Genomic DNA, 16,658 nt, shown 5'->3' on the forward strand with positions numbered 1-16,658 from the left:
AACTTTTTCTATAGAAAAAGGAGCAGAATGTTAATGTTTCATACTAGGAATTAATCGGGCTCCAAAACAATTTGCAACAATTTGTACTACTCAGAATGTGCTGAAGTCTTCATATCTTTCATTTCTTAAAATCAGAATAAGAGATTTTTCTTTTTCTCTGTTTTTTAATTATTTCTATTTTTATATTTTTTATAAATGTAATAAAGTTATAAAATATAACATTTCTTGAACATTTGGGGTCATTGTAAAATACTGTATACATTTTACTTTATAGATTGATGATGTATATATTTTTGATACTTCTGTGTCTGAAGAATAGTTTAGTCATTAATGTGACTTTACTTCTCAAATGCATGGAACAGCATTTTATTAAATATGATTTTGACAATTCTCATTTACTAGTGTGAAAAGTCAGCAGAGTTTGATTTACAGTGCTTAGAAAGATTTTGCTAAATGGATCTTAAAATGTTTTCTCTGTTTTATGGAAAGGTCTGTTTTCTTGCTAATCCCAATGCCTGTTGGCATATCTCTCCCTATCTTATACTCTCTTATCACTATTATCGCTACTGCATTGTTATTGTTGTTATTATTATATACTTTATTCATTAAGCATGAAACTCAGTCAACTGAACATTTAAAAATGTGTGAAAAATACCATTGACTGCTGCTGATGGTTGATACAGGTGGCTGCCAGCGTCCTAAGTATCAATCAAGTATTTTCTTAAAATATACCATGTTTCCACAAAAATTAGACAAGGTCTTATTTTCTTTTGACCCCTTTGAAAATAAGGCTTGGCCTTATTTTCGGGGGAGGGCGGCTTATTATTTTGGGGGTGTAGGAGGCAGCGAACGTGATCACCTCATGGTTGCTGTGTTGCACTACTGCAACAGCGCAACACAGCCACTCGTCAGCTGTTTGCTTCTGAGGCTGTGCCCGCATCCTCCTGTCCCTGCACCAGGCTCTTTGGGAGCCTGCCCGCAGCCTACCTCTCCAGCCGGGCAGAGCACCACTCACCAACCAAGTGGTATCCCAAAGTGCCAAGCTGCGCAAGCGCCTGTCCCCCCTGCTTGCGCACCTCCCAGTCCTCACCACATTGATGTGGGCAAAGCAACAGGTCCTTGAGCTCACAGCCGATTGCTGCCGGTGCCCACCACCAGCACCCATGCGGAAACCATAGCTTGGGCCAGCTCTCCTTTCAGGGCCAGGGCTACCGCCACTGCCGCCACCATCCCAGCACTGAGGATGGTTTCCTCTGCGGCTTCCAAACCCCAGCTGGCAGCGGAAAAGAGGCTGGCCGGGCCAGCCACCTGCTGCCGAGTCTTCCGACAGCCGGGGCAGAACCATAGAATGGGAAGCGCACTCCCAGAAAACCCTCTGCCCTGGCTCCCGGAAGACTTGGCAGAAGGCAGCTGACCTAACCAGTCTCTTCTCTTCCAGCTGGGGTTTGGAAGCTACAGAGGAAGCCATCCTCAGTGCTGGGATGGTGGCAGCGGTGGTGGCAGCCCAGACCCTGCAAGGAGAGCTGGCCAGGGCCGTCGCTTCCGCACGGGTGCTGATGGTGGGCGCTGGTGGCATCAGCTGTGAGCTCATCAAGGACTTGGTGCTTCGCCCACATCGAAGGTGGTAAGGATTGGGAGGTGCGTGAGTGGGGGGGGACAGATTCTTGCATGGCTTGGCGTCTTCGGGATACCGCTTGGTGAGTTGGCCGGCTGGAGGGGGGGTTGTCCAGTGCACTTATTTTCGGGGGAGGGCTTATATTTAGGCCCACCCCAAAAATCAGGCATGGCCTTATTTGGGGGAAAACAAGTTATGATGATCTGAGTAGCACAGTTTTTGCAGGTCTGCTGGAGTTATTGCAGGAAGCTGCAATTTCTTGATGTGATGATGATGATGATGATGATGATGATGATGATGATGATGATGATGATGATGATGATGATGATTGTTATTATTTTGTCTTTCAGCAAAGGAAATCATATTTGGAACGGAGTGTAAAAGAAGCTGAAGATAATATCCGGGAAATGCTCACAGCTAGAAGAGCACAATAAGTTCCTTGTGTTTGGACTGAATAGTTGAAACAGAGGTTTTGAACCTCTATTGTTAAACAGTCAAAGATGTGTAAGATAAGAAGAACTTGGCTTATGTAACTAGCTGCATCATGTCAACCCAACCTTGTAGTTTGATGCACTAATAAAATACTTAATTGATACACCTTGACTGCTAAATCTGCCCTGAGTTTGTTTCTTGAAACAGACTAGAATAGAATGATAAAGGACCCAATCTTTTACACTTTATTCTGTTGAAAACAGAATGCAGTTAGAGTGGAGCTGTAGACTGCTGTTTTGCTTTTATGCACAAGCCAGTGGATTTGGATTGTTCTGTTGGGAAAACATGAGACTTCAGCACACACTAGAGACAGGTAAAGCAGTAAGGTTCTTGCTTTCATTTTGCTGCTTTCAGGGACTGGAAAGCTTGTAAAAATTGTAAAAAAAACCTGTAGGGAGACGGAAAGAGATGGCAATGATTGGTGCATGAATGGTTTTTACAATACAAGCAATTTGGAATGATTAGAAAGGTTCAAAGCTGGCACAGAACAGGTAAGAGTAGCTTTTCAGTAAGGGAATATTCACGTTTAACTCTCCCTATAGCTTTCTGCTAGATAGCTATAGCTATTATATTGATAGCAGTCTTAAAAATAAATGTAATAGTACAGTATCATAAGGTTGCTGCCATCTTGTGGATGAGGGCTGTATCGCTCATGTCTGTCTAGATTCATAGATCATGCTAAGTCAGAGATAGGCAATCTATAATGTTCCAGTTGTTCCTGAATTATATCATTCCTGGCATCCTTGATCATAATATAATCCCATTGTCCTGGGAGTTGCATGCTTTGGCAATAGCTTAAGTCCCACAGCTTATTATGATGTATGAGCCTGGTCATCTCATATTTTCTCTTAAGATCAGAGTGGTGTTTTGGGGTTTTCTCAATTTCCATTTTTAATGCAGGAATTGTAAAATATTATTATTAGGATAAAATCTCTCAGCAGTAGATTTGTGCTTCATATTCCTTATACCTCCTAGCAAAATACATAATAACCTAAGTATAAAACTAATTTCAAAGTAAAGAGAGAAAAAATGATTTAGACAATGGAGGCACTATTCTAAATTGAACACTATTAAAATTGTCAGTTTTCCTGTTGGATTTGGGATTCTTGACTGACTATCTTTCAGTTATTTTTCTGCAGAATTTGGAATATCTTCTGCTATAAAACATACATTTTTGCTATCAAGGATGCTGTCAATATATAGTGCTGCCACCTGCTGTGAGATCATTTTATTTTTTATATTGTTTTGAGATGTTTGGTTATTCTGGCTACACTGCCTAAATCTGTACCGTATATATGCACGAATATTGAGCAAATTTAGGCAAACTAAGCAAAGGTTTAGAGGACTAGAAGGAAACAAAAACAGTCAAACCTTTATACTGCTTTCCTTTCCACTAGTGGTATATGAAGAAAGGGAAGTATAAAGCTTTTTAATTTGGGGCAAGCCAATTTGCTACATCTGCATATGGAAAAAACATGATTGTCCATTTTCTCTTTATTATACTAAACATATATTTTAAAAAACTCTGGAGTATATATGTTGCACAACCATGCTGCTGTGTCCACTGTAGCTTCCAGTAGTTTTCAATGGTAGCCTTATGTAAAATCTGTTAAAATGTTCTCAATGGGAGGTCACTAAATATGAGAGATTGTGAGCAGACTCTTGCTGAATGGTTGCTAAGATGAAGCTGTACAGTGGCTCTCTTAGCTACATTTGCTACTTACAGAGGAGTTTAGGCTCCTAAGAGGACCTCCAGTTTGAACACCATCTGTAGTGTGTCTGGGGATATGTTCCTATTCAGAGCCAAACATGGCAAGTCCCCAGAATGAAGAACCACAGTCCCATGGCTGCTGCCAGATGGGAGAGGGAGTAAAGGAAGGCACAGGGGGCAGGGAGGGTACAATGTGGGTCAGGGAGGCTGTGAGAGGCCAAATGCAAGTTAAGGGTCCCTGTGAGGCACAGCAACGTTCAGGGGGGGCATATGATGGTGTGCCAGAGTGAGAGGCCCTGCATGGGTTGGGAAGGGTGAGATGAACCATATGATTGGAAAGATGTGCAAGTTGTGCCAGTCAGGGAGGATGCGTGGGATGCATGAAAGATAGTATGTGGATCAGGAAGGCTGCGGAGGAGTGAGGTGTGGGTTGGGCAGAGTGTGCAGGGATGAGGGAGACATGGCAAGGTTCAGGGTTAGGGTGAGTGAAAGTGCACTAGAACTGTAGTTTTGTCTGTGCAAAAGGTGTGAGGTGCAGTGAGAGTTGGGGAGAATGTGCAAGGGTCCGTTAGTATCTTTGAAAGGATGATCCAACAAGTCATGGGTTATCTAGTCATCTATATCATCTCTGTCTATATCTAATCTATATCATCTGTGTTTTCCCCTCAAAACCAGTGACATCATTTCAAGGCCATGATCAGAAATTGACTGAACCATTTTAATCTCATCTTTAAAACCTCCAGTGTTGGAGCACCCACAACTTCTGGAGGCTAGCCATTCTACTGATTAATTATTTTCACTGACAGGAAGTTTCTTCTTAATTCTAGTTTTGACCTCCCTTTGTTAAACTTCCATCCATTACTTATTATCTTGCCCTGAATGCTTTGCAGAATACGTTGACTCCTTCCTCTCTATAGTACAATAAAAGAACCCCTGCAGATTTTACTGTACTAGTTGTTGTCGATTATAGAGAATGGTGCTCATCTCCATTTTAAGGCCATTGAGTCAGCACTATCCAAAGACATTTCCATAGATGTGGCCAACATGTCGGCATGCTATTAACTTCCCACTTTAGTGGTACCCATTTACAGTATTTTTCGGATTATAAGACACACCTTTTTCCCTCAAAAAGAGGCTGAAAATCTGGGTGTGTCTCATATATACTGAATACAGCAATTTTTGCCTCCCAAAACCCTGCCCCCTTCCCCAAAATGGTCGTGCATGGCCTCTAGGAAGCTTTCAGAATGCTCCTGGGGGCTGAGGAGGACAGAAATTAGTGAAAAACAGGCCAAATCTTGCTCAATTCTGCCCCTCCAACCCCCAGGAGCACTCTATAAGCCTCCTAAAGGCTACCCATGCAATTTTTTTGACAAAAATGGGCCCGTTTTCTGCTCATTTCCCCCCCCCCCGCCCCAGGAGCTCTCTACAAGCCTTCTAAAGGCTATTCGTGCCCTTTTTTTTTTGAAAAAAAAACAAGCTGTTTTTGAGAGGTTTGCAGAGTGCAAAAACTTTTTTTTATCTGCCTCTTCAAAACCTTGATGCGTCTTATACTCAAGTGCATCTTATACTTCAAAAAATACTGTATGTAGTCACATTTGCTTGATTTAGAACTGCTAGGTTGGCAGGAGCTGGGATGAGGATGGGAACTTACCCCGTCACATGGCACTCAGGTTTCAAACCTGGGTTGCTGGCTTTCCAGCTGATAAGTCCAGCATCTTAATTACTGAGTCTTCATCTTTTTTATGACAGCCCCTCAAGTAATGGAACATCACTATTATGTCACCCCTAGTCTCTTAGCTAGACTAAATTTTCCAGTTCCTGCAACCATTCATTGTACTGTAGGGATGTCAAACTCGCATTGTCATGGCTGCGTCACGTCATGTATTGGGACTTTCCCCCCCTTCATTAAACCAGGCGTGGCACGTGACGCATCCAGTCCACGGGCCAGGAGTTTGACAACCCTGTTGTATAGTTTAGCCTCCAATCCCCTAAATATCTTTCTTGCTTTTCTTTGCACTCTTTCTGAGTCTCAGCATCTTTTTTTTTTGTATTGTGGTGATCAAAACTGGATGCATTATTCCAAGGGTGGTCTTACCACTGCAGAATAAAGTGGTACTAACACTTCATGTGATCTTGATACTATCCCCCTCTTGATGTAGCCTAGGACTGAATTGGCTTTTTATGCAGCTGCAGCACACTGCTGGTTCATACTTAAGTGGTTGTCCGCTAGGAAATCTGAATCTGTCTCACAGTTACTACTGTTGAGTCAGTTATCACCTATTCTACATCCATGCATTTGGTTTGTCTTGCCTAAGTGTAAAACTTTTCTTTTCACCGAATCACATTTTGTTAGATAGGGCTAAGTATTTAAGTCTGTCGTGATCCTTCTGATAATTCACAGGTATGCAAAAAAAAATTTAAGAGAGCTGTTTTGGTTATTCCACGTAATCTTTATGTTTTTTGGTGCACTGAATCCAAAAATGACCTCCATTTTGTCAAAGGACATCACGTTTCCTGACAATTTAGATAACTATGTTAAATAAGGTAATACCTCAAAATAAATGGAAATAGACTTATAAAATTAAAAGTTTTGTTACAATATTTTCATGAAAATCCTTTTTTGAACTGAAATGAGCTCACCTACACACACTAAAATCGATTCTTCTTCCTTGTGAGGCTCCTCTTGGTGCATTTATGCTTGTGAGTAGCATCTGGAATGTCTCTCTCAAGCATCCAACAGTAGTCTGCCATCATTGTAATGCTCCATTTTCCCTGGTATCTCCTTTCCATCTCTTTAATGTCTTGGTGGAATCGTTCACCTTGTTCCTCATTCACAGCTCCCAAATTTTCAGGAAATTAGTTAAGGTGGGACTGGAAGAAATGCACTTTCAAACTCATCAGGCAATCTAAAGCTTGAAATGCTTTCAGCATTCTTCCGACGATCTTTTTGTAGTGAGGATCTTTGTTATTGCCTAAAAATTTCTGTATGACTTCTTTAAATGCAATCCACCCTTCTTTTTGAGGATCCATCATGGTATTGACTATCTCTTGATCAACTATAAGCCTTCTAATATCTGGTCCGACAAACACACCTTCCTTCAATTTTGCCTCCGACAGGCATGGAAACTTGGTGACCAAGTATTTGAAACATTCTCCATCTCTTGGAAGTGATTTTACGAATTGCTTCATCAATCCCAATTTTATGTGGAGAGGTGGTAGAAGAACTTTATGGGAAGATACCAAAATTTCTCGGAGGACATTTTTTTCACCGACTGTTAGCACCCTCGGCTACCAACTCTTCTTGGTCCACTGATTTTGTCGGTCTTTACTGTCCCATAGACATAGAAAACAAGGGTATTTGGTATACTCAGCTTGTTGCCCGAGCAGCATGCCCAAGACCTTCAAGTCCCCACACACTTGCCAACCATGGTCTTCATATTTAAGTTTACGAAGAACTGTAGATTCTCGTAGGTTTCCTTCAAGTGTATGGAATGACCTACAGGTATGGAAGCGTAAAAACCGTTGTGGAGTAAAACTGCTTTGAGACTTCTTTTTGAAGAATCTATAAAAAGACGCCATTGCTCTGAATCATATTGGATTTTAAATTGACCCATCAGACCTTCAACATCGATGCAATAAACCAACTTGTCTTCCTGGGCGAAGTAAGGAACAAACTCCTTTTCATGATGTCTGAACCATGAAGAGGACACTCCTGGCAACAATAAATTCCAGCTTTTCAGCCTTGATCCGAGTAACTCAGCGGCATCTTTGGGAAGATTCAAGTCTCTTACCAAATCATTCATCTCCTCCTGAGAAAACAATTTTGGTCTTGTATCATCTTCAAAGTCAGAACTTGATTCGTCATCTGGTTCAGGTATGACTTCACCTTCATCTGAGCTAGGTCTCTCTTCCAAGTAACAGGGGGCTTGGGTACTGGTATATCTGTGCCATGGGGGATGGGACGAATTGCTGAGTGAAGATTGGGGTATGAATTGAAATGCTTCCATTTGGAATTAAACCCTTTCACATCGCATGAACAAAATTAACAGTCATCACTAAGGTTCTTTTGCTCTCGCCATACCATAGGAATCCAGGAAGATTTTTTCTTACCCTTGAACCAGTTTTGGAGGTCCTCAACACACCGTTTGCACACTTTATGAGGTGCCCAAATTTATCTTGATCTCCAATTTTTAGTTCAAAGTATGCAAAGTATACTTTTTTCACAAAGTCTGTAATATTCTGCTGTTGCTTCAACACTGTATATTCACCACAGATGAAACAGAAACTGTCTGGCGAATTAATACACTTTCGCAGAGCCATAACGTAATGGTTGAAGAATGACGAGCTAACATGAATTGCAATGAAAAAGTGTGAATAGCCTAGAACCAAGAACCTGATGATGATTCGTGCACAAGTGTGGTATGCAGGAGAGAGCAGCTCTGTGTCTGTACACGAGACGTCACAATACTGCCCACGCCCCCTGCACTGACTGGAGATGCTGCTATCTGCCCTGTGTCTCCCTCCCACTGGATTCTTCAGGAAAGATTAACCGCTTCTACCTTTAGAAGCACAGACATTTAGTTCTTTTTTCAATGTTTCAATATTTTTTTTTACAATTTTATAGAAATTCGACAGCATTATGTTATAAATTCTAGGTATATAATAATTTGGGGTAATTTTAATCCAATGGATAACAAGATTCCTACTAATTACAAAAAAGAGTTTTTTATCCTTTTCATTTAAATATCTATGGATAATTTAGTTTAGTAGAAATTTTATTACACAAATGAAAGAGATAGTAAGAAATGGATGAAAGTGTCCCTAAATTTTTGGGAATAAATGAGGTAAAACAAGTAATGTGTATGTTGAGAGTAAAAGCTGTATTGTTTCCCCATAAATATTTCTTATAAATCATAAAAGTTTAGTTATGTTCAGTTGTGGAGTTTTCAAAATTCTTTCTGAAAACTTGGATATCCTGGCATTTTTTTGATTCTAACTATAGCATAATTTTTCATAAGCTAGTAAGACTTTTTTGAACTTTACTGGAAAAACTGACATTTTGAAATATATTTTTGTAAACAGGGAGGGAAAAAAATTGGAGGGGAATCATAGGCTAAATGAATTTGAATTTACCAAAGCTAGCTGAATTGCTATATAGTCAAAAGTTGGTTAATTCTTTAGCCCTGAAGCTTTCACAGCTTTAGAAAATTTAAATATATTGGAGGTTTCTACATGTATTAAAAATGACAAACATATACTGGGATAAATTGCAAGAAATTTATATTGGAGAAATATTTTATAACATCAGTGGTTTTAGGTTTCAAAAATATAATTTCAAATGTATTTCTAATAAATAATTTTAAAATCAAGTTAGTTCAGTAAATACTTATTTGTAGGGTTTATTGAATTCCCCAGTGAATGTTTTAAGAATTGTTGGCCATCGTTTTTATATTCAAGATGTATTAAATTGAAAGAATGTTATTACATATGTTTTAGAGATATACTTTGCTATTCGATTAGATACTGTCATGGTAAATCAATTAGTTGCATGGACATTTAGGTCAAGAATGTTAGTGAGTTATTAAACTCTCAAAGTTTGGAATTTGTCTATGACGTTTTTGATATATTGAGTTTGGAGTGTTGAGGGGAGGGGGAAAGGTGATTTTGCATTTTTGGAAGAAAGGGAGGCTTTTGAATTTGACAGAAAAACCTTTTCTACTGTTGCTTAGTAACCATGCGGCTATCTAGATTCAGATGTCAGACAGCAGCTGGAATATCCCCTCAACCAAGCACAGAGACTTCTGAGACACCCAGGAAAACAGGCAGTTGATTTGAATAGTTGTTGAATATGTGAGCACCCACTTGCCCTGAGAATAATCTTTTCCTATTGAATCCAGGAGGCCTTGGCCTTTAAGACATAGGGTTTTGATTCTGGAGGTGAGAGAGACCCATCAACCTCAAGAGTAATTCTTCTTCATGAATTTGACTACCCTAATAAAAGCAATGACCATTACCTCCTTGACAGCAGTTAGTCCAATAATATTTTCTTCCATTTTTCCTTGCAAGCATACTTGTGAGACAAGCAAAGCTGAGAGAGATTAACTGGCCAAAAGTCACCCAGTGAACTTTAACTGAAGGTACTTAGAACTGGATTTATAATCTAATAGTTACACCCACCCACATAACACCCATTTATTTAGATGATAATAGATGACACACACAAAAATAATATTTTATCCTATCTTTGAGAGCCAGTATACAAATAACTGGCATTTTTAGTGTTCTAAACGTTTTGAGGGGAAAAATTGATTAGTGCCTTACCAATTTCTGGATCACATTTTATTGGATAAAGTTTATTAAAACAGAAAATTAAGCGTAAGAGAAAACCAAAAATGCCTTAAATTATTGCATATTACTCTATTTCTAAGTATGTGTAAATTATCAATACATGATTTATAGTAAAAGCTTGTTAAATAAAATATAGTACATTATTTAAAGAACAATCATGAAGAAGAAGAAAGGAGGGTGATTCTCCACCCAAATCAAAAAGGATGCATTTAGCTTCATGCATCCAACTGGCAGGCATGTTATGCTCGGACAAAGCCATCTCATTTATTACAGTACTAAAAAGCTGCTGAAAGGAAGAGACAAGAGGAGCAGGAGGAGAAGAAGGAAGAGACTGCATAGCACTCCAAGAGAGAGGTATCAAAAGCCTTTGCTTCTCAAGGATCTCAGGTCAGCATGTCCCAAAGACAGCAGCAGCACAGTGCAGTCCAACATGCTGTCAGGCAGGTACTTTCACCAGAGTTGTCTCTTCGCTGTTCTTCCACAACATACACTGAGAAAAGAAAAGACAGATCATCAAAACTTGAGAAACCATGTTTAGCTCCAATCTTTTATGCAAATGCAGGCGCCTGAAAAATGGCTTAGACTTTACACGCTCAACTGTTGCTACACTACATTCTGGGCAGCGCCTTCTGGCTCAAGATAGCTGACTGGTACGTTGATGGCTATTCATTGAAAGCTTGGCACAGGTGCTTATGAATAGAAAGTCCTGGAAGTGGGGGAACACACCCAAAGAACTCCAGACTTGTCATCATTTCCACAGCCCCAGATATGTGTCTGCCATTGTATAGATCTTATCTCTTCCATTTTAAATGGCTCTTTAAAGCTAAATTTTGTAATCCAAAAATTGTAATCTACAATTATTTATTTGAAGTACTGTATCCTATTTTTCAAAAATCCAAATGGCTTTTAGGGCAATTACCATGATAGCAACAAAAACAGGATGGAAGCTTTGAACAGAAGCAATGCACAACAGGAACACAAACTTTTATCATTAATTAAGGACAAGAAAATATATTTAATTCAGGGATGTTAACAGAATAAAATAATGAGAAAAGATAATTTCAAGAGGATCAAAGAAATCACTAGAAATTTTTCAGCTAAGTTAGAAAAACTCAAAAAGTTATTATTAAATAAATAGAAATGGAAGACTGTACCAAAGCACTTTACAAATGGGTCTGCAAATGAAACATTTTTATGCTTCAAAATCAAATCATCTAGAAATTGAGATATCAGAACCAATAATCCAACTGTTGAATAAAAAAAGCACTAAACAGTCAGCCTTAATTCCTTCCTGCAACATTTTGAACAATATAGTCACATTATGGTTATATTTTGCCCAAAGAAATATTTCCAAATTTCAATTCTTGTGCAATATTGGAAAAGGTATTTCTTTAAAGGATTTTCGTACCAGGACGCACCCAGCGTAAGATGACACTCTGTATCTCTTTTGGCCTTCAAGGAAATAAAAATAGATTTAAAGTTTGACTCCAACTAATTCCACAATTAGAGACAACCCTATTTGGAAACAAGGAAGCATTCCAGATGGGAGAAAAATGCTGCAGCATTTTGGTCCTTATAGAGTAGGAGAGAAGAAGGAAATGGCATTCAGGAGATGAAAACATGTAGGCATGATATTAAGGACAGCTTAGGCAGCAATGATTAAAAAATAATTACTAACGAACGAAGGACTTTCCTAATACAACTATAAGCCTTACTAAGCTAATGCCTGGGGGGGGGGGGGTTCACTGCATGACATTTCAGATGACGTCTTCTCTTGGCTGAAGGCAGAGGACTAATATGGAAATTCTAGTTTTTCCTCATAAAAATGTTCAAAAATGACTTTGCTTTTTACATTATCTGTAACTTAATATTTAGACAATTTAAAAGTATTCAGAAAAAGGAAAATATCTATTTAGTAAACAGTAAAGTTACTAATAATCTGAAAAGATTTCAAGATATGAACATTCATTAGTCAAAATATTAAAAAGTCAAAACTAACTGGGAGACACATTTCTGGCTTTGCTTCATGACTAATAAAAATGACCATTAGGCACCCTGCAGACTCCAGAGGGATGCATGGGGAACCAATACTATTGAAGTATGCAAGAGAGTTCATTATGAAGGAAGCAGCAAAAAGAGGAAGATTAGCCCCAACCCACTCTTTTCCCAGCCTACGAGACAGTATACACATTCTCAAATTCTTTATTTCATGCTGTGGGAAAAGATGGGAACGAAAGCATTTACAAACAGCTTTTCGAAAACTGTTTGGAAATGTGGAGAGATCAGCAAGATAATCAAATCCTGAATAAAATACACATTTTGATTTCCTATTTAGAGCTCTTCTTCATCCAAAATATTTGAAGGGGACCAGGTGAGGAAAAGTGCTTTAGGCAGGTTCTGCCAAAGTAACGAAAGCTTTGTGCTGCAGCTTTCATAATATGCAGCACGTTTTATTTATTTTATGGAAAAAAGACATTTCCCCTGAACAAAAGTATGTGTGGGTAATATCACAGGTTGGTGCAGGAGTATTTCCAGGCTTAAAACGGGGCATGGAGGGGCCTTGCACGGTGCCCCGCACCCTGTTTTGGCTTCCAGGTTGGTGCAGGATTTTGGGCCTGGAAGGCTGACTGCACCAACCTGGAAGCCAAAACGGCGCATACCCTGCATGCACACACCCTCTCCACACCTGTGCACCAGAGACCCAAAGATCAGCTAGCCGGTGGGAGGCGCGCACACATGAATGGTGGATCTGGGCTGGGGCAACAGCTGGCATGCCACAGAGAAGACTCTGCATGCCATCTGTGGCACGCGTGCCATAGGTTCGCCATCCCGGCTATAGAATAAGACAACTAAAACATCTGGATCAGGGTGTTTCTACTATTCATTTCCCACACAGGCGTGATCTTGCATCACATGAAACATTCTTATACCTAATGCTGAAAATGTTTGCAGGGAGAATGTTAAAATGTATAAAGTGCACGTTGTTTCAGATATTGTGCTGCTTAGGGATTTGTAGTTTGATGCCCATCCTACCCAGCCAGGCAGTGGTATGCTGCATATCCTATTGATCAAATAGTGCCATCTGATGTGTTCCAGACCTCATTTGTGATAGCATCTGCCTTCTGGAATGGCAATCTTCCAAAAGATGTGTATGGTTCCTACCCTGACTTTGTTTAAAAAGCCCTTTGAACTTGGCTCTTCTCTCCAGCCTTGAACTTAGAGAAAGTGGCAGAACTCTTAGAATAATTGGTTTGTGAGACTTCATGCATTATTTCCCCACACATTTGCTTTTGGTATTGCATGCATTTTATTTTTTGAAATGTATATACTTTGTGTTGCCCAAGTCATGAGAGAGTTGGGAAATTTGAAACCCAGCTACTACTGTGCTTGCAAAGATTGTGCCCTGAACTTTCTGAGTCTCCAGTATCTGTTAAAGCTTTGCTTGAGCAATGTACATAGCCCATACCCACAAACATTTTGGAAGGTAGTTCAGTCTGCAACATTTTTCATTCTACCTTCAATTTCCATGATGCACAAAAAGGCGTCTACTCAGAAGATGATTCTTATTTTGTGATAAAAAAATTCAGCTTTAACTGAAAGTTAAAGCTAAGAGTTAAAGTAGGAAAAAGTCCAACTGGCAGAAACAGTATCATATAGAGTTGACTTACTTTCCTAAATCTAATTCCAAAAGGCTTTATAGTAAATGGAAATTATTGATCTCCCTTTCCATAGAAGAGAAAATAGCTGCAATGTGTTCTGGAGTATATACAGCATGCATTTTTCAATTTTCAGATGAATGGAAAATCATCCCTAGATAGTTAAATCAGTTTCTGCTCATTTATGATTCAGATCAGATTTCTGTGTTTGAAAATACCATGATCTTAATTCTCTTGCAATTTAAAAGCAGCTGTTGCTCTATACAGAAGAAAGACGAGTAAAGTGTTCTAGCTCCATCAGTGAATGGATCCCTCTATCTGTGTGTAGTAGCATTACCATGTGCTGCCTCCAGCAGTCAGTGGATGAAATTCTATTTTTGTTACAGAGAGGGAAGAACTGCCTGCTGACAGAAAGCCTTGGCTGAACATACATAAACAGAAGAAATCCCAGCTGAGATTCTTTTAAAATCTCTTCCCCATTCTGCTTGATTGAATGTATTGCAGATAAAACCGTTAAGAGAAAATTTCAATTAAAAGATCTTGGGATTTGAACCAGATATTTTAGATTAAAAATGCTGTGCTTGAAAAACCTGGTGATGAAACTCAAGGCCATGCAGAAATAATTTACATTTTTAAATATTCCATTTATCAGAGCCATAGCACTTATAGAAAAATATCAAATTTTAAAAGAGTGCAGTAGGAGTGCAAGTATATATTCAGATCAAAAATCTAAACCTTTGTTGTAAGTTCTGAAATCTATTATATGGGATCATATTTTGCATTTGTCATGGTAGTTGGGACACCATGAATGGAAAGCCAAGATGATTTTGACTTTTCCATGTCTTTCTTTACAGAAGGTTCAATACTAGAAGCAACTCAGTAAAGCTTCTCTGGTAGCTAAATGAAAAGGGATCATCAATTCCTTCCTTCCATTTTCCAGTATTTTTGTTTATTTGTTCCTGTATACTTCTTTGAAAAAGTTTTATGACCAAACTGCTGGGTGAGAATTTTATTGTTGCAGGAACACTTGAATTAAAGTAGTATCAGATTCTAAAATCTGTTTTAAATTCTTCCATTTTGGAAGGAGAAGATCTATTGGTGGGATTCAGATAATTTAACAACTGGTTCTCTGCCCTAATGACCGGCTGGGTAGGTGTGATTGGGTGGGCATGGCAGGGGTGGCTGTGACACGGGACTTGTGTGGTGCTAAGGCAGGATTTCCCTGTGACCCTCCCTCACTCTCATTATGCAGGGAACCCTCCAGTTACAAATGTAATAGAGCCTGCCAAATACATTTAACCTGGGGATTCGTTTGATTGAATCACATTAAATGAACGTGATCACTCCCTGCTTTCCCCAATACATTTGTTAATTGAATGTGCAGGTCTTTAAATGCACATGAGGTACCTCAGGCTGGGGAACAGGATGTGGGGCCTAGTGCTGGAGCAAGACATCCAAGGCCTCCCCTAATCCACTCCAGTGATACTTCATGGGGTCCCCACAATTGCTTCTCCCCCCCATCCTGGCCCACTGGGTCTCCACAGACTGGGCCAGCTTTGCTAGCATGACAGATTCCACTTGCTCCTCCCTACCCCATTTCCCATGGATTACTTAGTTTTTGAAGATCTCCAGAGGCTGACCAACAGGCAGAGAATCCAAAGTATTTTATTCAGCTGATGGCAAAGCTGTAAGAAGGTGAAATCTAAGGAAAACATTTTCACCAACTTCTGAGTAAAAGACTTTCACTTGTGGCCATGTGGTCAGCAGGCCTCCTGCTTTAGGACAGCTTCAGGGATTGAGGTAGCAACAGCAGCCAATCAACGAGCGGCATCCTTCCTTTGTCTCATTGGGTTGAACTGCAAGCCCTGTGTTGATTGGCTGCCACACCCCAATCCATAAAGCTGCTCATTCGAACTAGCCAATCAGTAGCAAGCAAGAAGCTTCTCCATGCTGGCCAACTGGGCCCAAACTAAGCCTGCAGGCCCCCATGGCAGAGAAGCTGGTCTTTTATTCAGATGGGGAAAGTTGATTTTAATTACATCTCACGTCTTACAGCTTCACCAGCTTCTGAATGAAAGACTTGGGCTTCTCTGCAACGTGGGTCATCCTCTTATGCAGCTCTTCCAAAAGTAAGTACAGTAAAGCCATGGGAAATGGGGTGAGGAGGAATAAGTGGGCCCACAGAGGCCCCATTTTGGACTGTAACAGGCCAGGGGAGGCCTCAGGAGGCCCAAATGGGGCCTAGGTGGGCTGGATCAGGCCCATGGAGGCTCCATATGAGACTGTAACAGGTGGGAGAAGCCTCCGGAGGCCTGAACGGGGTGAGGTTTCAGCTGGTTTGGCCAAATGACCAAACAGTTAACAACCGGTTCTAGCGAACCAGTCCAAACCAGCTGAATCCCACCACTGGCTATGTCCCATCGGGAAGTCTTAAGATTATTTTATTTTCAAGTTTTTGATAAACATAGAGATACACAACACATACCCCTTTTATTTGCTGTTTTCTCTTATTAACTTTTAAAAACTTTCCTTGTAACTTTCCTATTTTTTACGGTTTTCCAAAAGTGTGTATTAGCCAATTTTTAGTCCAATAAAGTTACAAATTTTATGGAAAATAGGAGATTGTAGATGACTCTAGAAGAGGAGCCACATATTTACCATATTAGGTAACATAAAACATGAAGATGCTTTTCTCCATTGGATCGATAGGAGAGTCCAGAATGGGTACCTCTAGCCTGCTAGCTCTATTGACTGAGTTGAAATTCTGAGGAGATGCTTCCTTGGTAACGGTCCCCAGTCTCTCAACTCTCAAAAGCTTGTTATGATGCTTTTTCCA

General features: G+C 39.8%; 2 protein-coding genes across 4 annotated transcripts in view; one reads left to right on the forward strand and one right to left on the reverse strand.

Annotated features, from left to right (window-relative positions):
• PFDN1 (prefoldin subunit 1) overlaps positions 1 to 2,218 on the forward strand; it is a 39,722-nt gene extending 37,504 nt beyond the window's left edge. Inside the window, exon 4 of the mRNA XM_087721858.1 lies at positions 1,966 to 2,218. Coding sequence (XP_087577984.1) covers positions 1,966 to 2,049 — 84 coding nt within the window. The 3' untranslated portion in view covers positions 2,050 to 2,218. The remainder of the gene's footprint in view (positions 1 to 1,965) is intronic.
• A 7,924-nt stretch (positions 2,219 to 10,142) lies between these two features.
• CYSTM1 (cysteine rich transmembrane module containing 1) overlaps positions 10,143 to 16,658 on the reverse strand; it is a 33,559-nt gene continuing 27,043 nt past the window's right edge. For all 3 annotated transcript variants that reach the window (XM_014059427.2, XM_014059429.2, XM_014059428.2), the window contains exon 3: positions 10,143 to 10,656. In XM_014059427.2, the coding sequence (XP_013914902.1) occupies positions 10,550 to 10,656 (107 nt within the window). In that variant the 3' untranslated portion in view covers positions 10,143 to 10,549. The remainder of the gene's footprint in view (positions 10,657 to 16,658) is intronic.

This window comes from Thamnophis sirtalis, unplaced genomic scaffold (genome assembly GCF_051295495.1).
Source record: "Thamnophis sirtalis isolate CommonGarterSnake01/CBP01778 unplaced genomic scaffold, rThaSir2_p1.2 scaffold_8, whole genome shotgun sequence".
NCBI classification, from domain to species: Eukaryota; Metazoa; Chordata; class Lepidosauria; order Squamata; family Natricidae; genus Thamnophis; species Thamnophis sirtalis.